The sequence below is a fragment of the Mytilus edulis genome, chromosome 2, assembly GCF_963676685.1.
Source record: "Mytilus edulis chromosome 2, xbMytEdul2.2, whole genome shotgun sequence".
NCBI classification, from domain to species: domain Eukaryota; kingdom Metazoa; phylum Mollusca; class Bivalvia; order Mytilida; family Mytilidae; genus Mytilus; species Mytilus edulis.
In genome coordinates, this window is record NC_092345.1 from 56,183,305 (window position 1) to 56,208,445 (window position 25,141).

A 25,141-nucleotide genomic window follows, 5' to 3' on the forward strand; every position below is an offset into this window, starting at 1 on the left:
ATATCCGATTTTTTGGGAGTACTTTATTTGAAGCCCGAGACTGTTCAAAATATTTCTGTAGCATTCGTCTACTTAGCATTCGAAATTTCTCGTGAGGTGTTGGGTTTTTTTTATTGTATTCTCGAAATACATATGTAAAGTATATCATATTCGTATTTGATTCCATTTAACAGGTGTTTCTGGTTTTTGTTTTGTTTTGCTTGAAAACAATGCGGTTGAGACGGGGTGAAAAGAGTTCTTCCCGTTCTAAAGTCAGATTTTTCACACTTTGTAGAACTCGTGGATACACATCGAAATGAACACTTAATTTTGTATACACATTAGTTTTTCAAAGGTTATTCAGATGGCGAAACTGGATAATTTTCAACAATTACTGTATGATATTTATTTCCATATAGTCCTGAACACGCATGGAATATTTGCCACTGGATGTTAATCAACCAACAATCAATCAATCCTATTTCTGCACAACACCTGTTTTGAAAAAAAACACATATCAAACGTTAAAAAACAAACAATTTCCATGTATTAATGTAAACGTCTCATATTGTGTAATAAATCCCATGAAGAGATTTCAATACAGAGCATACAAACATAACGTCTGTATATGTATAATCATGATAATGGCGATGTGCACATAACCAAGTTTACACATTCGGAAGATTTTGAAATGGCGAAACTTTGTAATCTTCGAAGAAATTTTCAAAGAAACTCTTAAAAAGGAGCCTTGAAGATAATATGAGTAAATAAAACATGATTTCCTTTAATATTTTTAGCTTACACCAACTTTTGGTTTTAGACAACTCATAAACATTTGTGAGACACTGTCAGGTGCCGAAACGAACGCCACATATAAATTAGTCTAATTCCGTTAAAATAAAGAAATGAAACAGGTCAATATATAAAATTTGTAAGACAAGATATGTTCGTGATTTATAGACTTATTGTTCAATATATAGACTATCAATTGATGATTAACTGCTTTCTCTTCATCTTTATGCATGCTAATATTGTGTTTAAACCATATGAACAAAGAGAAAGGAGATGATTAAGACAGTCATATGCAGACAAGAACCACCCATCATAAATAACATATTAAGTAAAACATGAAATCCTTGCATTTAAATTTTCAAAGCATTTGCCTTTTATTCATTGCCAACATTTCTGAATACTAAGCTATAATTTAAGCCACGTCAACTGAAATTAATTGATCTGCGACAAATTAATTTACTCACGACAGTCTAATAAATGCAATATTAATTCTTACTAAATATCTATCACAAGAATCAACGTAACAGACAACACTTTTTTTATATGTGATTAAAGCTAAATCAAAGGGTTACATACGAGATTCACATTTATTCTAGTCGTATTTTTATTTGTTCAAACCTACCGAAGAAAGCAAAAAAAGCTGTCCTATTGTTAAATGATCCTCCTGAATCTGTACTCGTGTTCTGTCTGAACAGTGCGTTGCTCACTAGTCTGGCACTAGGTCTTCCAGAACCAGTCGGTTGATATGTATAATCTTCATAAACCGAAGATATGTTATGAACCAATTTTTCTCCTGAAATGAAAAAAATATGACATGAGATAAGGGTTTCGAATTAATATTTTAACATATATATAAGCGAAAAGCAGGAAGTGACTGAAAAGTGTCATTACTCGTCTGAATATGCTGACTGCCGGGCTGATTATACTATTTGGAACGAAACGAACAACCATTCTATAAAGAACGTAAATGTACAGAAAAAACTTTTGGTATTCACTTGACTAATCAAAATATTGATTTATTTGCCTAATTAACACTGATATTGGAATGGGTTTGATCTTAAGTGCACATTCAAGAAATCTTCTTTATATTTATAATGAGCAAAAGCGGATGAGTCATTTTTAAAATGAGGGGTTTCAACCCAGGATAAAGGGGACAAGTCCAAACAGTATGTCCCCACTCAAAATACGGATTGCAACCCCCGGACCCCAACCCCATGGATCAATGATGAGACTATTTCGCGAAATGAACTTCCTTTACAAAAATATACTTATGTGTAAGTGGAGGCAGGCCGCATTTTAAACATGCACTACTAGTACTTCTAATAGACTCATTTGATGCACATACTGTATATGATCCACACAATGTACCACCTATTATGGGAGTTTGACATACTGAATCTATACATATTCATATACATGAGGTCATAAGAAACTAAGTCTTTCTGGATAATTATGCACAACTTCCGTCATTTAAATAACCTTTTATGATACTTTATTGCACAGATTGTCACTTGAAATTGTTTAGTATCGCACGAATATTTCTGTAGTCTTCTTTTGAAACATTAGATACTTTTTTTCTTCTTGAACCGACCACAAAAAAGGAAAGATAAGCAATTAATGTTGAAGTTATTAAAATCAAAGTTTGATATATTTTGTTTTATTAAAAAGGTGTCACGTTGATGCATGTCAAGTTCAAGTTCAAATCATTTATTTCAATCTGTGTTCTCTCAAACACATTAAGTATCAAAATTAAATGCTTCTATTTATTGTTTTGTTGGATGTCAAAAGCGTTGACCGAAGCACATTTTGTATGAAACTCGAAAGTGCTTCCCAATAAAAATGTGCGCGTTTTCAATGCTTTTACCACCCTATACAATTATAAAAGGAATAATTTAATTCTTACAATTACACTTTTATGCTACAACCATGAAATTAAAGTGTTGTGTCAAGTTTTTCGTCTGTTTTTAAATGTACTTTTGAACATTATAGCGGATAGTACGTACAGTCATAGCTCAGTGTTGTATTTTTTTTTAACGAAAATCAAGCGCCACGCCAATATTGGCAGCCAATCAAAATTGTTCATTCTAATAATTCTAATAAAGCATATTTTTTTTCTCAGAAAGTTCAAAACCTGAGAAAAGTTAGTAAAATAGTCTCAGGCAAAACTGAAGAACAAGATAGTAGACAATCATCCGTAAAAAGATCAATAAACGGAACATGCAAACATCCACGTTGAGCAAGTAAAAACACTTTCTAATGAAAAATCCTAAACTTGTTATTCCCTTTCCTATTGCCTATAGCTTCTAATTCACACGATAGGCTGATGATAGACAGCTAAAGCACATTCTGTATAAATGAAATACAGACTTAATCATGAATAAGAGTTCATCTCCATCTTATTGATGTTTATTTGGTATGACTTGTGTTGATGGGTTAAATATAGTCTTATTTACAATAAATTCATCATCGTGTGGTTTTAGTTTAAATTATTCAGAATGACAAATGCATCAGACACAAGTTTTGCAACTATAAGTAACGTCTTCTTTTGTGGTTTTATATTAATCATAGGTGAAACAATGATTGAATTAAGAAATTGTAGGAGTATCAATAATACATGTATTCAACACACACACTTTTTTTTATATATTAATTATCTTGTTTCTATTATTTTTTGTATAACATATAAAAAGATTCAGTCATATTACATGTATTTACACTCTGCCTTTGAAATATAAAAAAAAGAGTTAGAGTTATCTTTCTTTGAATCACTGAAGTCACACTACATTAAAAAATAGAATCGATATGACCAGGAGGATTTTGAAAATAAACAACTCAGCCTTGATCAATACAAAAATAAATGGTTTGTTTTGAGGTAGTTTGAAAATAAATTACCTGACTTGAAATGTATTGAAAATAAATAACTCGGCAGGTCTAATCGAAAGTATGAGATGGCCCCGGATTCTTCATAAATTCATCTTTTTTTCCAAAAAAAATTGGGAAACACTTCCCAAATCTTTTAATAATACAAATATAAATGTTATTTAAATTTAACTTGAGGTATTTTTTCAGGAACACTTACCTCACTTTTATTACAGGGCCATACCTACATTGAGGCAAATGAATGACGATTATTTTTGTTAGTACACAGGAACGTGTAAACACTTTTTATCTTTTTCATTTCCGTACCAAAAACCTTTGAAATTGATACAGTAGCGTAATTATTCTAGCACTTTTGCAGGGTTTCCCACTTTAAAGAACATGCTCTTTAAGTCAACGAACTTCATAAACACTTAAAATATTTTGCACGGAGATATACAGCTTAGTCATACCTTTGTGTATAACTACCACCCCTTTATAAATGACCTCGTAGTTGACCCTTTGTTCAAAGAGAATTAAGTACTATGGGGATACCGTTATGATTATAAGTAAAGTACTTGAAGTGCACTATACAAGTGGTGATTTGCGATGAAATATCTCTGAAAAGTTCACATTACGTGACAGCCCATGCTTAGTTGTCTTTTTGAGATAATTTGAAGTCAAGAACTTTATTTACATGTAGGTGTACCAGTAAGTGCACGTAACAATAATTTTGAAACAGACACTCAAAAAATATCTATGATGTCAGCAAAACATAAAAACACGGATGCAATGTTATCAGTCTGGTATGTTCCTCTGAAATGATAACCTTCCAAGTATTTGTCAATTTTACAAATTATAGATTTTTTACACACCTTAAAATATATGCTAACGTTACAGAAAACATTTGATCTTTATTCATAGTTTCGATACAATATTTTATACTTGCAAATGAATAGAAAATATCTACATAATTTAAGTTCAATCGTATCCCCATATAACACTACATTATAGTTATCAAAGGTACTAGGATTTTATTTTTTTTAATACGCCAGACGCGCGTTTCGTCTACATAAGACTCATCAGTGACGCTCAGATCAAAATATTCAGATCAAAATATTTATAAAGCCAAACGAGTACAATGTTGAAAAGCATTGAGGACCAAAAATTCCAAAAAGTTGTGCCAAATACGGCTAAGGTTTTTTATTCCTGAGATAAGAAAATCCTTAGTTTTTCGAATAAATATAAAGTACTATACTGTACCTGTATATTATAACTATAACAATGACATTCAGCAAAGTATACACTATAATTACATACCTGCCGTTCCCCACCTTGGAAATGCTAGATTGTTATACCAACCATCAAATCTTTGAATTGACGAATCTTCACAATTTACTGCAATTTACAAAAAAAAATGTATACAAAAACGAGACATTTGCACTATATGTCTATCTGCTTTATAACAACTAGCAAAAACTATGGGTAATGTATATCTTAAACAAATGACAATAAATCTTCATTATTCAGCGTATGTCGTAAAACAGATAGATGTGGTTCTTATAAAGTAATATATTTACTTGCAAATTATTTCAAAACTTCAATTATTTTTTTATTTACTTTAAGTCAAACTTTAAAAAAAAAGTACAATTCGTTTAATCTTTCAAACCTACGTATAGTTTATACCATCTTACCGCAGTAAAAGGACAATAGTGCCAACAGTCTAGGTAAACAATACTTCATCTTACGTCCCACCTGATTCTATTTAGAAGTAGTCACTTATACCACTTTATATCGCCTGTTATAAAAATGAATACTTTAATAATAATTTTAGACTATTTAACATGTACTATCATATTTATCTGTATGCATAATCACTTAGAAAAGAAACTTTTAATCTTAATATTTTAATTCTTTATATCATTTTTACTATGTGTTTTAAGAATGTGTTTACATCTTTTCCTCCAGATTAATTGATCAATTAATGTTCGTAATATCCAGAGTTTAATATTTCTCGAGTATTCAGGACGAGAAAAATAACTATAAATCCTATAGACCCGTTCTGCAAAGTTGTCGACTGGAATAAAGGGGACAAAATATTTGTCATAGACATACGAGACATCAGATTCGATGTACTCATTCCAACCGACATGGCTATGTATTTATATCACCAAACGGACACCACTTGAGAAAGAAGGGTCAAGACGAATATCCCTTGAGTGGGTCCAACTTTATCATTGAGCCTTTTTTTTCTTTTTTTTTGGGGGGGGGGGGGGGGGGTAGAAGTCATTAATATTATAACTTAATTATCTCGAGTGTAAAAGTCTAAACAATGTCCTGCTTATACCTTGCATGTTATTTCTGTTTTCTAAATGAAAAATGAAAAACAGCTAGTCAACTTCTTCAACTGGCGCGGATAACAGGGTCTGGAGACATTTTGTTTTACATGTTACACGCTAACGTCTTTGTAATTCATACATTATCACGAGTCTTCTGCACTTGAATATGAAGTGACACCAACCTTCGGAATGATAACAACTTAGACCAAGCACTAATACCAGAGTGCAATGTTACCGTGCACTTTTGCAAATAACCGGGCACCTGATGAAAGGTTTATCGGTGGTATTTTTTAAAACATTAATGTTAGTATGTGTGTTCTCTGTCGATAAGTAAACGACTTCCGTTTAAAATACAGGCTAATTGGTGTTTTTGTCGCAGATCAAAAAGAGCAACGAGAACAAAAAAGGAACGGAAGGTGTCTGAATCAATAATAAAAAAAAGGAACGGAAGGTGTCTGATTTAAATACATGTAATGTGTCATACAACAGCTTGTCATATCTTTTTGGCCTTTGAACCGACGGTTTGAAAAACACAAATTAATAAGTATATTAACTGCAAAAATTTAAATGCTAAAATAATCAATGATTAACAAGAAAGTGTCCAAAGTACACGGATGCCCCACTCGCATTATCATTTTCCATGTTCAATGGACCGTGAAATTGGGTAAAAAATCTAATTTGGCCTTAAAAGTAAAAATATCAACCAATAGGGAACATTTGTACTAAGTTTCCAGTTGATTGGACTTTAACTTCATCAAAAACTACCTTGACCAAAAACTTTAACCTGAAACTTGCACTTTCATTTTCTGTGATCAGTGGACCGTGAAAATGCGATCAAAAGTCTAATTTGGCTTAAAATTAGAAATATCATATCATAAGGAACATGTGTACTAAGTTTCAAGTTGACTCGACTTCAGCTTCATCAAAAACAACCTTGACAAAAAACTTTAACCTGAAACTCACACTTTTAATTTCTATGTTCAGTGGACCATGGAAATGGGGTCAAAAGTCTAATTCGGTTTAAGATCATATCATAAGAAACATGTGTACTAAGTTTCAAGTTGATTGGACTTCAGCTTCATCAAAAACTACCTTGACCAAAAACTTTAACCTGAAGTGGGACGAACGGACGGACAGACGAACAAACGGACGAACGAACAGACGGACGCACAGACCAGAAAACATAATGCCCCTCTACTATCGTAGGTGGGGCATAAAAAAATAAAAAAACATGATATTATGCTTCCGAAATTAAATGTGATGGCAAAGAAGTCGACTTAAAGCACACGAAAAAAAAAAGCTTGATGCGCTTCGATTATATTATAGGGAAGAGAGAAGCATCAGATACCAAAGGGACATTCAAACTCATCAGTCGACAAATACTGACAATGGCATATGCAATGGCAAAAAAAGAAAAAAAAAACGATCAAATACCAGACTTTTAATTTATATGTTCATCAGACGTGCGTTTCGTCGAAAAAAGACTTATAAAAATCAGTGACGCTCATATCTAAAAAGTTAAAATGTCATGTAATAAAGTACGAAGATGAAGAGCGTTGAGGTCCAAACATTTTGCTAAAACAACACAACACACAAAACCAAAGAATGAGCAACATTATTCCCACCAAATACCGCGGCTGATACTAGGTACTCCAGAAGGGTACACAGATCATGTTACACATGTGGGTTCTGTCTCATTTTAGTAGAAACCTGGTGGGAAGATTAACTTGGTATTTACATTTGAGGGGAAGAGGACATGATTGTGGTTACGGTAATTTGAACATAATCGTCGTCTTCTGTAAAACAAATATTCCATAAAAGCCAACCAACGAGATGATTCAAACTTCATTACTTGGAACTCTTGGTTTAGTAGCTTCCTTGTAAGCAACATCCGTATATCTATAAAATGTAAGCTCTGAAATATCGTATCGAATATACTCCGTAGGCAGGCGCTGCTGGAATGTTTCCACATAGAAATGGAAAGTTCACAATTTGGAAGCTGAAATCATCTCTTTTGTCGTAAAGGTTTGTGTTCAACCGACTCTCATTGTCAATTTATCAAATCTTGACTTAACTGTATCTTATGTTTCCTTAATCTTACGTTCAATAGACTAGATGATTTCAACATTGTGATAGTCACCAAATGTTGAATTATTTAGTGAAGGCACATCTTCTATATAGCGGAAAGTAAAGTTATTTGGATAATGCTAACTTCTTTTCCTTTTTCCTAATAATTTCCTGTATAAAGTCAGTCTCGTGTGAATAAAGTAAAAATGGGCAAGAAGAGGGGTTCCCATGAAAATGCCGATTGTTAGTTGTAAAACACGACCTCCATCCGTAACACATACGTTGTCGATCAAGAAATCAAGCGTTGTTTCAGATTATTTTTTTGTTTGAATCGGAGTTGTTTTCTACAAAGTAGGATTTATCCCTCCCTATCACAAGATACTACTTGTATTATCTACCTAGGTTATTCTTTTTTTATGAAATAAAGTTTTCGTTTTTTTTTTTTTTTTTACTTAGAATTAGGAGTATTTGTGTACAGTGTGGAAAAGGCTAATGTTTTATTACTCTGAGATTGAATGAACTCTAAACGATCTTTGGTATTTTTAGTATCCAGATCTGATTCACGTCTAGAATATGTAGTTCCACAACAACTTTGAAGCTCGGCTTTGATGCTTATAATTTAGAATGGGGTTTTCGCGGATCAATTGGAAGACCAAGCGGTAAGGACACATTTGTAGTTGAAGATTCGGATAAAGTGTTCTGGAGAAATTCAACATATCGTCAGGTGAGTTCTAAATTGCGCTGGTGGCGATCATTCGTTAACTCGATTGAACACATACAACTAATGATATGATTATAAATCATGAAGCATGCCATATCGCGCTAACGAGGGAGTTGATGGCTAATGGCACTAGAAACAATTTAACGCATACGACGGAAAATGTGAAAAATGTGAATAAATATTGAACAAGCACTGATACAGGTCTCAAATGTTTGACTTGCATAAGCAAGTTTGGTGCAGGGCTTCTATATGTTATGTCAGAAAATGACAGTATTCTGATGAGTTCAAAGCGTTCTTTAAAGAGTGCTTCTTGTACAGAGTAAACATGTATTTTGAATTATTTATACTTCATAACCCTAACTACTAGATCGATAAGATCGATTACCTATCCAAAAAATCACTGGAGACGTCTGATTTTAATTAATTCTGGCATTACAAATATGACAAACGGTTCTGAAACTTATAGAAAATCTGTGTTTCGAATAATTGAACATTCTAATTATCATTAATTTTATAATTATAGGTTAATACGATTCAGTGTTAGATATTTAAAATTCCATCGGTAAACCCATTGCATATTATTTGCAGATAGTTATAATTTATTTAATTAAGATTTTTAGTTACTCATATTTTATATTTGCACTAAAGTACCAAATGGGTTCTATCACTATGTGTCAGCTCATTCAGTTTGAATGTGGTTTTCCGCGTGATGATATCAGAAATGTATTGATCATCGATAGAAAATATGAAAAAAAAAATCTGAAATAAAGTGCTCCCTCATAGTTTAAAGTCGTAAAGAGGCAACAATTTGCCTTAACATTTAGATGCAGAAAAACTATTTCAGTAAACGAGATGCGTAAGATACCAGAGGGACATTTAAACTCATAAGTCAAAAATAAACTGACAACGGCATGGCTAAAAGAAAAAGCCCAACAGACAAACAATAGTACACAAAACACGACATCGAAAACTAAAGACTAAGCAACACGAACCCCACCAAAAACTGGGGGTGATTCCAGAAGGGTAAACAGATCCTGCTCCGCATCACAGACGTTTCCTTTTAGGTCGCATTTTTACTGATTCAAATATCTTGCAAGACAATAATGTATCAGCGAAGTTCAAAGGACTATTTGGACATAATTGAACCAAACTGAGGAATAATAATATAAATCAGGAATAATTAAAAAGTTGTACGTGTGAATCGTTGAAACCCAAACCCTGTACATTTTTTCCCAATTACAGCAGATTTCAGTCAGTATGTAGCTAATGGTAATATCTTTGGTTAGCTTGCTTGTTAGCTGAACCGTGAAGTCATTGTTAGGTAAGGTCAACTTCCCTCCTTTAATAGTAGACTAGCCCAACAGATAAATAATCTATCTCTCTGTAGGACTAAGCTACTTTAAAAGGAGGGTAGTATACCTTACCTAACAATGACTTCACGGTTCAGCTAACAAGCAAGCTAACCAAAGATATTACCATTAGCTACATACTGACTGAAATCTGCTGTAAAACTGTCAATATCTTATATAATGTCGCTGTAATTGGGACAAATAAATTATTAAAAGGATACATTAAAAAATATGATTCGATAAGCAGATAAGATAGCTTCAAATAAAACTTTAATAAAAAGGCAGTTTTCAAAAGGCCAGATCAGTTTCTGTCAGTATTCATGCATTATTTGTTTAGATGATTGCATTCTTATTATCTGTGTTTTGATAGTCGTATGATTTTAATTCTTATATTCCATTGGAAGAAAACATAACGTTCATTTTCAATTGTAATAAAGTTGTTAACCCTTCTATTATTCAAAGCGCGATAAAAAAAAATGGCTGGTTAACCGCCTCTTTTTTTGGATCGACCAATCTATCAGAGGAATTAATTACTCTCAGCAATTAATTTACAATAAGTGGTTAACACGTCTATCAATTCAGCTATGGAAAATGTGTATAGAATGCGTTCGAAATGTCAAAAATGTGTATAGAATGCGTTCGAAATGTCAAAAATGTGTGTAAGATTCGCCTAACATGTTTAAAATGATGAACGAAACTGGAAACGAGGTATTCAAATAGTCATCAAAATATATGTCTATGGTTAAAAACAACTATAAAAAAGAAACCTAGTCCCTTTTTCTTTTAGTTACGTACATAGAACTTGATTGATTAGCAAAACTCAAGTATCAAACAAAGTTAAATCTTTGCTTTGTTTTCGGAAAATTAATAAAAGATTTACACACAGCAACGACCATAACCATTACCTTTCTATGCTTACCCTCACATAGCCCCTTGAAAACAATATAATCAGCTGTCTTTCATATAAGTAATTTGTTATAAAAATCATATAAAGGTTGTAAATGAACTTGTTAGATAGATCAAAGGGGTCAAATGGTGTCATGACTTATGGTGAACGTGATTCACTTGGCATATAACAAAAAACCAAGAAGATCCGTGATCAAAATCTCTATTATTTTTAGTGTATATGGTAATTCATAATTTTAATTAATTGGAAATAAACTGATTTCTTATCAAACGATCTTTAGAGTTATTAAAAACTTAAAATAAGTTTGCTTTTGTATTTTTGCACTTATAACAGAGTCGGGTTCTTTTGCCCCCTCCGCCACTCCAAATTCAACTGATAGATAAAATAAGATGTTGTATGACTGCAAATGAGACAACTCTCCATCCAAGTCACAATTTATAAAAGTAAACCATTATATGTTTTCGGTTTTACGGTCTTCAACACGGAGCCTTGGCTCACACCGAACAGCAAGCTATAAAGAGCCCCAAAACATTACTAGTGAAAAACCAAACGAGAAAACCAACAGTTTAATCTATATACAAAACGAGAAGCGAGAAACACTTATGAACCACATCAACAAACAACTGTTACAACTACTGAACATCAGATTCCTGACTTAGGACAGGTGCAAACAATTGAAGCGGGTTTTAACGTTTTAATGGTACCAAACATTGGACCTGTTTCCAAAGAACTCCCAATTGTGGCTAAATTCATGTCAAAGATCACACCACCACATTTTCAAAACATTTGTGGTCAAAAGTACGTAGTTTTACTGAGGTAAGATAAGGAGGTATGATTGCCAATGAGACCACTATCCACCTGAGTCGAAATGACATGCATCGTCTTTTCAGAGGTGACTCAAAAATCAAATCTGAGTAGACAGACGGTTTTTATGATGGAAATTCTGACATTGATTGGTTAATTTTTAAGGATATATATACTAAGTGTACATATGATTGATGGTATAGATTTTTATAATGTCCATCAAAATTTTCAATCAATAATCTTTGGAATGGAAATCGGGACTGTGTAAAAGAGACAACTACCCGACCAAAGAGCAGAGAACAGTCAACAATGGGTCTTCAACACAGCGATAAATCCCGCATCCGGAGACGTGTACTATATATATATACAGTGAAAATATACGTCACACTAAACTGTCAATTCTAAAATTTAGTAAATTAATCTTTGATGTCAAAAATATTAATCTACTTAAGTCGTTTAAGAGCTCTACAGAGCTACTTTACTGTGTTAATTTGTACTTATCATGCCCAACTGGTAATAAAATGAACTTGCATACTCACTACTTTTGAATGTAGACGTGACAGTGAATGCAGAAGAAATTGCAAAAAACATAGCAGAAAATGCAAACCATATGTATATGTAGGCCAATATAGGCACGCTCAATCATAAATCGTTCATTTATTTTCTTTTTTAGTGTCATTAGGATTTATTTAATGCAAAGTTGACTACATAAATGTATTACTACATGTTTAATTTAACAGCTATATTATACATATTACGTTTATTGTTAAGAACCCTTATTCCACAATAAGTTGCATATACATATAATTATAAGACAAACCTAATGTTTCTGGGTACTAGTATTTTCATTTGTTTCGTTTCGTTGCTGTCTCATTGACATTCTTTTATTCATACATATATTATGACGTAAACCTGTATGCCACCAAATTACAAATGAGAGAAATCTTGATAAGTTATACGCCTCTCTAACCTCTTTCCATTTAGTGATTCTTTCTTTTATTAATTTATCTGTATTTTATCTAATATATGATCAGTATATGGTCAAGTTCAAGTTTAAATGTGTTATAAGTTGTAAATACAAGTGAGACTACAATAAAATGTGTCTGTCTACAATTTAACATGTATAAAAGAGCCCTTAAAATCGACACGAATTAACGATTTTCTAAGAGACAAATATGTAACGGAATAACAGTACATATTTCCGTGTAACTTCGAATGAATCGATACCAGGCATTGAGGCATGTTCACACACACAAAAAAAGGAAAAAATCTTTTCCGTTTTAGGGTGTACGGTCATACCCTATATACCCTTAATTGTTTACATTGAAAGAAATCGTTTTAGTGTGTACGGTCATACCCTATAGACCCCTAATTATTAACATTGAAAAAAGATCGTTTTAGGGTGTACGGTCATACCCTATATACCCTTAATTGTTAACATTGAAAGAGATCGTTTTAGTGTGTACGGTCATACCCTATATACCCTTAATTGTTAACATTGAAAGAGATCGTTTTAGGGTGTACGGTCATACCCTATATACCCTTAATTGTTAACATTGAAAGAGATCGTTTTAGGGTGTACGGTTATACCCTATATACCCTTAATTGTTAACATTGAAAGAGGTGGTTTTCGATTAGAGACATGCTTGTGGTTAAATTTTCGCATTAATATATTTATTTTACTCTTATCATAACTTTGTAAGCGTCCAATGAAAATGGTCCAAATCATAACCAAGCATTTATATTGGTTTATATATCATATGTCATACTTTTATTAATCTAAAAGTTCGTTCGAGTGAGAAATAGCTAGATCTTTAAAATGAAATACATAAATACAGTAATAATCACAAAACTGAACTCATACGCGTCTTTTGGTAATCTTAAAATCAACAGTTTATGAAAGCTGTTGATATTATCCAAAAGTAGTAGATTAATTTGTAGGAATAAAAGGTATAAATTTGCCTTGAAAGACCATACGAATGCATGATCTAATACACCTTCAAATGTACTTCAGTCAATCGTCCATATGATACAATAAATGTCTTCTTTTGAGATTTAATAGATATGATTTATATCTTTATAATAAAAGGATTCAAATCAGTCTATGCATTGGAAAAATAGCTCGCAGTAGAGATGAGGTATTCAAACCTGAAAAGGGGTGCATGTTAAAAAACATATTAAAAATGCACGAAAACTCGGTTTCAATCGAAACTACCTTGCCAGTAATGATGGTGACCGTCCAAACAATTGTTATACAAATGTATCAGTTTGACGGGCTTTGTACCTTTGCCATTTGATATTGGATTAAACAAATATGTGAATACTTCGGAAACTTTTCATATTTTCCAAATCGAACTATTTCCATTTTTTTGTGAAAATTGAGAAGAATCAGAAAACAGCTTTCTAGAACATGTAGAATATTTTTGAAACAATGCATTTATTAGTTTCTGTACTTTCTCTTCCAAATACATGGTAGATCCATCAGTTTTACAAACAATTAACAAGGAATATTAAGGTTGAAAAAATGTTCAAAGTGAAGTTTTTCTCACCTTTTTCAAAATAAATGATTTATTAATAGCGATGATTTGTGAATGACAAGTACAATTTGTTACAGTAAAGTATTATAATGACTACATTATTACTATGTTATATGACATTATCATTGTCACCCAAGGCCAATTTCCAGTACATGGTCATTGTTTCTATTTATTTACTTATTTTAAAAACCGATTAGTGACCTTCAATAGTCTTTCACGGTATGTTTTTTGTGAAAGATTTCTCAAACATTGCAGAAGTTTTATTTTTCCGGCGTTTAAATGTATTTTGATATTTTAGTACTTAATAAAATTGTATGTGCGTTATGAGAGGGATAAATTAACCTTAAAATTTAGAGCTATCATATTAACACATGTGTTATATGTAATATAGTACGTTCATGACTAACGAAACATTATTCCGATCACGGTGAAATTTTGGTTTATTAAAAAAATTCTTGAAAGCTTTAATATTGAAAGCTGAAAGTGTTAAAAAATATGCGCCAACCTAATTACATAAAGTTCAGTTAAATATGTGATATAACAGTAAAAACCAAACACAAAAAATGATTTTATTTTTCAATTACAATCTATTAAGTGTATTTCATGTAGTTACAAATGTACATCCACATAAGGTATTATAACAACAAAATAACGAAGAATAAATTATATCAACTGGCGGAGAATATTTTAGCGCATTGAAAGGACATTTTAGCGAAAAAAATCGGACACTTAAGCGCCAAAATAAAACCCATTTTAGCGCAAGATTTTTAACCCACTTGAGCAAAAATTTAAATAATCAATGCTTATTATAGTGATATGAACATCTTAGAAGAAAACGTGAAAGGTAAACAATCGCTTATACTACACGTAACTACCTGTAGCAAGACTGTTTCTATTTCATACATATTAAAACTATAAGATTCTGAACCGTTTACAAATATGTTGAGTCTGCATGTATACATATAGCCTTTTCCCTCGTTATAAATAATTTCATTAATATTTCAAAAAAGTGAACATACTGAGTTAATTATACATGTATTACTATCTATTAATTAATTAAACAATGTCATTCAGACTTACCTGTCGACAGCCTTCTTCTGTGTTTCCTTATTTTTAACCGACGTCAGTTAGAGATGTTATTTTTAAATGATTTTTAAACTCTGCAATGCCTTTGTTCTGCAACGCATAATTAGGTTCCGGAATCGGGAATGTTTCTATCTCCATGAATCCGGGTTCGACTCCATCTTGATTAAAGTGACATAAGTATTGACAGGGATCGTATACTACGGAAATAGTTTCACCTGTAAAAGGTGAACAAAGGTAAAACTTAGTTAATGACTATGTTTATGACTTGTAGATAGTTATAATGACAATTTTACTGTATAATGTTGAAGAGGAAACATTTTTCATCCGTAGAAGATTAGCGAATCTGATTGGCTATATGTTGATAATAAATAAATAACAGATTATTTTGTAGTTTGAATTTACTACTATTAATTATAAATGCTTGGGGAAAACTCTTATATCTTCTTTAATTGCAACTTTGAAATTAGGGATATGTCCGACCATTTATATAATAGGTACCGACATTAGAAAGGATAAGTTTATATACTACATAAGGATTTTTACTTCCTCCCCAAATGATTTTTTGGGCTTTGATTATCTACGCGTCTACTAATATCTTATTCATAAGTAAAGATACTAAAAGCCAATATAAAATTCAACGTTCCCTTGTAAAAAATCTTAATTCAGTAAATGGTATATAGAAATAAAATTGAGAAAGGAAATGGTGAATATGTCAAAGCGACAACCACCCGACCATAGAGCAAACAACAGCCGAAGGCAACCAATGGGTCTATTCTTAATATATTTCTTACAATTCATAACTTTCGATATGTGTTTACCCATGGATTTGTATTATATTGTTCTAATCAGTACTGTAGTTTTTCGCGGTTAAATAAAAAACCTTATGTTATGGTTTTGCATCTTCACAAATGTATATCAATAAAATAAGAATGGCTTCTTGACGTTCTTTAGCGGCAAATATATTTGCTAACTCAAAAGGTACTTGTTAGTTGGAAAGGCATCAAGCAGTAAAATCATACTATATTTTGAAAGACACTGAATTGTGAAGTAGTGTGATTTTGTGCTGTTGAAACATTTTGAGTGTCTGATGTTTATTTTGGTTGCCCTTTTTTAGCCCCTTCAATGTTGCATTTACTATTGAGTGTTTCTTACGAAAATGGACCCACAAATATCAATCAGATACATAAAAAAACTGGTATCATGTTGTAATTTGATTTTGAAGCAATATTTTTTTGTTTAGTCAATTGGGCTATGTTGGTTGCTTGAAATGGAAATCAATCATCAATCATGAATGATTAAAGGCAAGCTTACTGTAGTTTGTAAAGGACAAGTGATGGAAGAGAGCATGTAAAAAAAAGTATGGACGTCCAAGCAATTGACTAAAGACTACAAGTGACGCAATACATTTTACAGCTTCTTTGGTAAAGATTAGCTCAAAGCAAGCTTACTATTTGTATTTTTAAACACTTCCCATGGTCATGTTCAGCTGCAGGTTTTTGAGACTTGCGAAGAGGGTATTAAACAATTGTGATATGAAATAACAAATTATATAATAAGTTAACCTTTAAATTCAGGATACCAACACACGGATCTTATATATCATTTTTTTTTCATTTTCAATTTATTAGTTGACATAGTTTACGCCTAAACGTAAACAAAAGATTTTCATGGATATGCTACAGTAGCATGAGTAGGTTAACGAAAATATAGAAACTTAAATAATAAAATGACAGGAAATGCAAGAGCCAATTGAACACACTATTATATGGAGTAAGTCCGTATAGAGAGAATAACATTCACTAATCTGCTAATGGATAAAAACATTATCCTGAATCCAGAGCAAAACCAATTAGAGGTTATTCTTACTTAAAAATTGTAAAATTGAGATTAAGAATTTAAAAGATTAAAACTAATCTGTTTATATATTTAAGGAAATTCATAATGATTATGCATATTTTTTGTTGCACTGGAAATGAATAAAAGAATAAATAAGTACAATGTACTAGTACAATTGTATAGTCACGTCCGCTTTCAATTTATTTGATACATTTTCTATTGCTGTGTTTATCTTTTGCTTTCTGTCTAACTATCCCTGTGTCCTAGACAAAAAAAGCAGAACAGTTCAAATTATCAAAAATCCCATTTGAAGGAAAACCACTCCTGTACGAAGCCATGAGGTGGTTTTAGTTGTCAGTCGGCACATATGTAAGCCTTGTATTTCTAATTAAAGTTGTTGGTTATTGTTTTTAAACAGTTTTAAAGACAATAAACTAAAACGCTAAAATTTTAAGCAAAACATTATTGCATGTAAGCAAAAACTCCCATATGAGTCGATTGATAGTATCAACTACATACACATTATTGTGGATATTGTTAATGCTAAAGTTTGTGTCTTACTATTTGAGTTCAAAGGAACTCATTTAGTGGCACAATGAGGCTTTTTTTTTAAACTTTTTGACCGAATTAAAAAAGATGTAATTGTATACATTCTAAAGAGTTTTGCTCCTATCAGATTTGTCAATCCGTTGCATATATATAACTGTTACCAAGATAAAAGCCAGTTACATGTATTTTATCCTTATGTTTAGTTTTGGTGTCAATGATGATAAGAAAAATAGTCTCCAAGATGGACAACGTTGTAAATATGTATTTAACAGGTACGCTAGGTCCAAAATTAGGATGAATGTTTCAGGTTTAGAATGTTATAAAACATTATATGATATTAAAAATCCTAATTCAGGTTATTTTTATGCAAATATGTTTAAGAAGACTTACTAATGCCTTGAATTTTTAAAGTGATAATATATTTTGATAATTTTTAACAGGTGTGTTTCTCTGTAATTTTTAAAATTTGCTTAAATTGCGATTTTTATTTCATTCTAACGACCGTATAACCAGATTATTAGTTTCTTTCGGTACTAGTATTAAACTTATGAACCAGGAAGACTATGTGATAAAACATCATATATTGCTCTGAATTCGAAAAATTTAATATTTTTTTTTTTATAGATGTCAGTAATAGTTAATCATCCACCTACGTTAAAATGAAGTAATAAAGTTATGCAGTGCAAAGTCAATGTTAAAGATTTTATGGATTTCAAATCAAAGGTATAAATTGTCATAAAAGCATAAAACAAATAGCATAACTACATGCATGTAGTGCATGCATTTAAAACAAATTACTTAAATTTAATGTATGGTTTTTCAAACTTCCTAGTGTCGTGTATCAAGAGTTTCTACGTATTCAATTCACATATAGCCAACTAATCAGTATGGGGTTTTCTCATTGTAAAAAACCGTACAATGACCTTTTATTGAGGATACATGTATCTACTTATTTGAACTCTGGGGGATAGAGGATTTGCTGCTCACAAGGAAGCTATTAAACCAAGAGTTCCAAACGGTGAAGTTGAAATCATTCATTCGTAAATTTTACGGACACCATCACGAGTTGGTTGACCACTATGGAATATCAATTTCACAGTTGATAGCGGATATGTTCCTTCTGTCGTAACTACAATCCCGTTCCCTTTTCACGAATGTGACCTACCGAATTAGACCACCGACTTTGTACTAACATGAGCAACACGACGAGTGCCACATTTTGGAGCAGAATCTGCTTACCCTTCCGGAGCACCTGAGATCACCCCAGTTTTTGGTGGGGTTTGTGTTGCATAGTCTTTATTTTACTATGTTGTGTTTTTTGTACTTTTGTTTGTCTGTTTGTCTTTTTCTGTTGGAGCCATTGCGTTGTCAGTTTATTTTCGATTTATGAGTTTGACTATCACTCGGGTATCTTTATCCCCTCTTTTTGTCTCATTGGCAATCATACCAAATATTCTTGTTTAAAGAAGTTAAACGTTCAAGTTTTGAAAAATAGCAGATATATTCGTACTATTTGAATTAATTTGAATAAAACAAATGAGATTATTAAACAGAATTCTCGGAGTCAGTATTAAAGTTGTATATGAAAAAGGCGCAATTGTTTCACTACTGAATAAGGGTATGCCTAGAAGAGTTTTAGTAAATTTTGTTAGTTGCCTTTTTATTTTATTTATTGCCAAAACTCCAAAACGTAAATATTATGGTAATGTTTTCTAAGAATTTTAAAATGACTGTTATGAAAAGAAATCAAAATCTAGACGCTAATACAATGTTCTGATATACATTGTATACAAAGAGTAACACTGACCATTAAAGTTCAAGAAATGTTAAGATTATGATGTTAGAGATACTGCTGAAGGTAGAGTATACATGGGTTTTATAGTCGTTCTGATGTTGTAATGTTACACCATTGTCACGGGTTAGGGAAGGGTTGGATTCCGCTAACATGTTTATATCCACCACATTCTTTATGTAAGTGCCTGTCCCAAGTCAGAAGCCCGTAATTCAGCAGTTGTCTTTTGTTGATTTGTTACATATTTGTTTTTCGTTTGAATTGTTTTACATTTGGCTTTTCGGGGGTCTTTAATAGCTGATTATGCGGAAGGGGCTTTGCTCATTGTTGAAGGCCGTACGGTGACCTATAGTTATTAATTTCTGTGTCATTTTGTCTCATGTAAAGAGTTGTCTAATTGACAACCTTATATTTTTTTATACATATATCACTGATCAGAAAGGAAAAATCAGGTTTAAAAAAGCAATTGTAAGTTATTGTATTACTTAACAGAAAGGGAATTTTACATTCTATGTGTAGCATATATAGCTGCTGCAGGTTAATTGCATTTTAAAAGCAAAATGGCCAAACACACACGACGAGACCTCCTTTCTGTATTACATAGAAATGATTCAAGGACGAATTCATTCGCAAAAGTAGGGTGCCTGCTGTGGTACGTATGATATGTAAATACGCAGCCACGTTCAGAAATTGAAAGTTATATCAAGTAGGCTAAGTGCCACATTCTGTATGTAAGATTTTTTTTCGTAAAATCATAAAACAGTTGTGTCAAATATTCATGATCTTACGTTTTCAAATATGTATTTGATTGCAATTGCTATTGATTCTAAATTTTAGCGACCTAGTCAAATGTTATGTGGTCGCATACTAGATAACAGATACTAAGTATATAAAGTTTTCACATAGAAACCGTATTATGAAACACTTTCTAAATGGCCTCTTGGTAGTTCATAAGGATTTAAAAACGAAAATTTTAGTTTCGAATCACGTATATAATAAAGTTATCTTCACAGCGACTCCTTTGAACCCCTTAACCCATATAGTTAAAATTATTAATAAAAGCCCAATTTTCTATCAACCATAGCAATGCTGAACCCATTCATCAATATTCTTTGTCAAACATCTTCAATTACCAAAATAGTCATAAAAAAGACATAAATAAAACACATATATACAAAATTATTTTGTAATCATATTTGATGAAAGAAAATGAATTGGCAAAAAGAAACACTGCATTTTAAGTGAATGTAAAAGTTTATAAAACAACATGACTTGTTTTCATCTAAACTTCATTATTCTTACTATTGCGATAGGTAGATATTTTAAAATTATTTAATCACTAAGGGTAACAGTGGAGCAGAAATATGTATAATATGGTCTTCTTTCGACAGACAGTAAAATCTAAATGTGGTGTTCGTTTGGCTGTGCGGGATGTACAAGTACGCAGCCAAGTCCGGTCAGAATGAGGACGCTGCATCCGATGTCTCGTAAAGAAATAGTGCAACACTCTCTGCAAATTAAGAACCCTTGTAATAACTCTTCATGGGGTCAGTATAATGGCATAATGCAAGTAAAGATTTCTGTTCCTATTCAATTTATACCTCATTTTCCAGTGACAGTAGACATTTCAATAGAAGTTTCCCCTAACCTTCATCTAGTATAGCCTCTACTACAGAACCAGCCTATTCTATTTATTCACTTTATTGTTTATTTTAACTCGTTCTAAATATACATGAAATATTTGTCATTGTACTTTAGGCAGCCAAAAAGCACCCAATTGAATGATGTTCTTAGATATAGGAAGATGTGGTGTGAGTGCCAATGAGACAACTCTCCATCCAAATAACAATTTATAAAAGTAAACCATTATAGGTCAATGTACGGCCTTCAACACCGAACAACAAGCTATAATGGGCCCCAAAATTACTAGTGTAAAACCATTCAAACAGGAAAACCAATGGTCTAATCTATATAAAAAACGAGAAACGAGAAACACGTAAAAATTACATAAACAAACGACAACTACTGTACATCAGATTCCTGACTTAGGACAGATGCAAACATTTGCAGCGGGATGAAACGTTTTAATGGTACCAAACCCTCTCCCTTTTTCTGAAACAATTATAGTATAACATCACAACATAGAAAAACACACGATGAAATATCAATTGGAAGGCTTAACTCAATCAAAAAACGTAAATTAACACACTATGAACGAATAAATTAGATCTGCGATACCTGAATGCAAATACATAGTTAATATAATATGAGGGACAGACATTAAAGGCCAAACAGCAAACAAACAAGTCCAAACAAAGCCATGGCAAGACACCACCGGGAAATATTTAAAAACCCTGAGAAATAATCACTTTTGAAAAAAAAAACTGTTACTTGTTGAAAACTGAAACGAATCTACTCGGAGATAAGAAACATTTTTATTTGGCAAAACTTTTAGGAATTTTTGGTCGTCAACGCTTCTCAACTTCATTTTAAAAGTACATCTTTTTAACTCTTTAAGTTTCGAGCGTCACTGATGATGAGTCTTTTGTAGACGGAACGTGCGTCTGACGCAAATACAAAATTTCAATCCTGGGTTATTTTATCCCTATTAACTTTCCATCAGTTCAACAAGAAGAACAGCAAATTTAATTGTGATAAAATTATTAAATGTAATGTCAATATACTGATATTATACATTTGTTCACAATCTAAAAAGTTATAAGACAATAGATACTTCTTAGCTTAATATGTATAATATTTTACAACACTCAAATTTAAAATTTGACAAAATCATTCTATTTTAATGAATATACTGTATTGCGGTCATAATTCCTCCAATCAACGAGCCAAGATGGCTTATATCTGATACTTGTACTGTCCTTACTTCACTGTGTCTAAACCACACCGGCAAAATTTGTTCGGACTCGATGGTATCTAACATCCGGCACAATGACGGAACATTAATAGACAGAAGAAAGCTAGGTTTCTCCTTATTTTCTTATTTTTTTTATGATATCGAAGAATATAAATACACATACAACTATTTTCTATTGTGATATGCAATATTTTCTACAACCGTTCTATATTAATGGAAAAAATAAGTAAAAATGCACGTCAAAATGACGAATTGAGTGAACCTTGCCTCGAAATTGTTTAATTTCTCTTTAAATTGTTCACATTGTACGGAAAGAAAGGTACGGGAAGATAGATATTGACACGGAGATTGCAAATTTAGTTATTATGAACATCTCAATAATTGTAACTCTGTGTATGGAACGAAAGAAATGGGTCATGTCAAAATGGAACTGGCCGGTTTCGTCAATGTATACAACCCGGTTTCGTCGTAGATTTCAAAATGCATAACCCGGTTTGGTCAAATAAAAAAAATCATAATCGCATTACATTATAATTGATTATTTAACTTCAGCGTTCAAAATGAGTTTTGTGGGTCGTTCGAAAACAAGTTCGTTCACCGGACAGCGGCTTATTATTTATATGAGTCTCAGATTCAAATAAATAATAAGCAAATTCCTACTCTTATAGAACACAAATATTTTAATTTTACTTTGCATTCCGAACTTTTTTAACAGCATATTGAGATTAAAGCTCTCTTAATATGCGTTTTCTATATGAGTTATGGGAAAATATGTTGAACATGTTTAAACTTGAAATTAAAGTTTACGGTCTTAAAAATCGAAACACACAATTGATATGTGATTTTCTCGCACAAAAGAATGGACACCTTTATAAGTAATCTAATCATTCCATGTATGTAATCTTTTCTACCATCGTTAAAAATAAATCTTCTTAAGGATAAACGTTGATAATAAGACAAATGTATATGCATGCATAATCGACATAGAAAATGAATGTAGGATTACAACTACCATGCATTAAAATAAAATTTATTTATCACTAATTGTAACTATACTGCTATGTACAAATTAGTATAATAGTCTCAGGTCATCGATAAAATTCAATAATAATTATTTTGTTAACATTATTAAAAAAACCGAGTCTGTACTGTCGCCATTGTGTTATGATGATCGTACACTGACGTTGGTCAATATATTTTGACAATATATACGGACAGACGGATTCAGTTTATTTCAAAGTGGGCGTATTTCGAACAACCTTTACATACCGCCGAGCGTAGCGAGTCGAACAATATTTTGATTATTTTTTGCTTTACAAAATCGTTAAATACAGGAATCAATATAGTTTTGGCAACCGAAAGTGGGGTCGGGGCGTGCAACCTATACGTCATCTAGATTCGCCACTTATCTTATAAAGTGTATACCGAATTAAAATATTGTAAGAAATGAGAAAACAGGGACACCCGGGAAATCGGATTATGTGAGTTGGATTATGTTTATTATAATAAATGCCGAATATCAAGTTCTTTTCATCGATTTCTACACATTTTTCTCAAATATATATAAAAGTTATATAGGAAAATGATAAGGCAGACAAATATACAAATAAATCGACTTGGCCGATATCCTAATAAAACTTATTGACCTTTAATTACGATTTTTTTTTCATTTCTTTGCGTTTTTACACGCCCGTCCCAATTTTGACAGGACGTATTATTGTATACACCCGTCTGTCCGTCCGTCCTTCCATCCGTCCGTTCCTCCATCTATCAGTCATTCGGTCCGTCCGTCTAGCTATCCGTCTATCTTTATGTCCAGCGTAAACATGTCGCACCGTAACTTGAGCTTATCTAGTTTTCATGAAACTTAACAAAGTTATTTCTTGAAATGGTCAAACGATTTGTAAACCTTTTAGTGAAAATCAAATTAAATCTTTTTGAGTTACAGAACTTTGTAAGTAAAACAGGAGTGTGTTTTTTGTTAACATGTCGCGCCATATCTCAAAATGATTTATCATTATTGCATCAAACTTTACACACTTCTTAGTAATATAAATCTTAACTTCTGCATACTTTATGGTGATGTTTTAAATTTTGTTTTTTAAGCGTTAATTAGGTTTTCTTTGTAAAAAAAAAGGGGGGGGGGTCACATACTGCGATGTATCTCAAAACCTATATAAAAAAAATATCATAATGTTAATGTTAAAAAAATAATTAGATATCAGTGTTTGCTATTGAGTATTTATATTCCATTTAAAATTAGTTTGAAGATCAGTGAAATAACGGATACGACTTTCATTAGGAAAATGTGTAGTACTATTATAATTACCTAATAATGTAAATAAATGTAAACACGCCAAGTTTACTTTATAATACATATATATTTAATTTCTTTCGAAAGACAATGTTCAGATCCGTGTTAACGTTGCTTTTCATTAATTGTTGGTTTTAAAAAAGTATAAAAAACCGGGTGATATATATAGACGAAACCGGGCGTTGTGTAGTAAACAACAATGACGAAACCGGTGTATTTTTATTTGACATGACCTATTTCTTTCGTTCCATACACATAAATACAAGTATTGAGATGCTCATAATGACTAGTTTTGCAATCTCTGTGTCAGTATCTATCTTCCCGTACCTTTCTTTCCG

At 32.0% G+C, this 25,141-nt stretch overlaps 1 protein-coding gene across 2 annotated transcripts in view; it reads right to left on the reverse strand.

Annotated features, from left to right (window-relative positions):
• LOC139510282 (dual oxidase 1-like) overlaps window positions 1–15,619 on the reverse strand; it is a 71,273-nt gene extending 55,654 nt beyond the window's left edge. The window contains exons 1-4 of one of the 2 annotated variants that reach the window (XM_071296778.1): window positions 15,432–15,619; window positions 5,322–5,425; window positions 4,948–5,025; window positions 1,394–1,564 (exon numbers count right to left, since the gene is read on the reverse strand). In XM_071296778.1, the coding sequence (XP_071152879.1) occupies window positions 1,394–1,564; window positions 4,948–5,025; window positions 5,322–5,370 (298 nt within the window). In that variant the 5' untranslated portion in view covers window positions 5,371–5,425; window positions 15,432–15,619. The remainder of the gene's footprint in view (window positions 1–1,393; window positions 1,565–4,947; window positions 5,026–5,321; window positions 5,426–15,431) is intronic. The other variant, XM_071296776.1, reaches the window with a different exon arrangement.
• Between the last annotated feature and the right edge of the window lie 9,522 nt (window positions 15,620–25,141).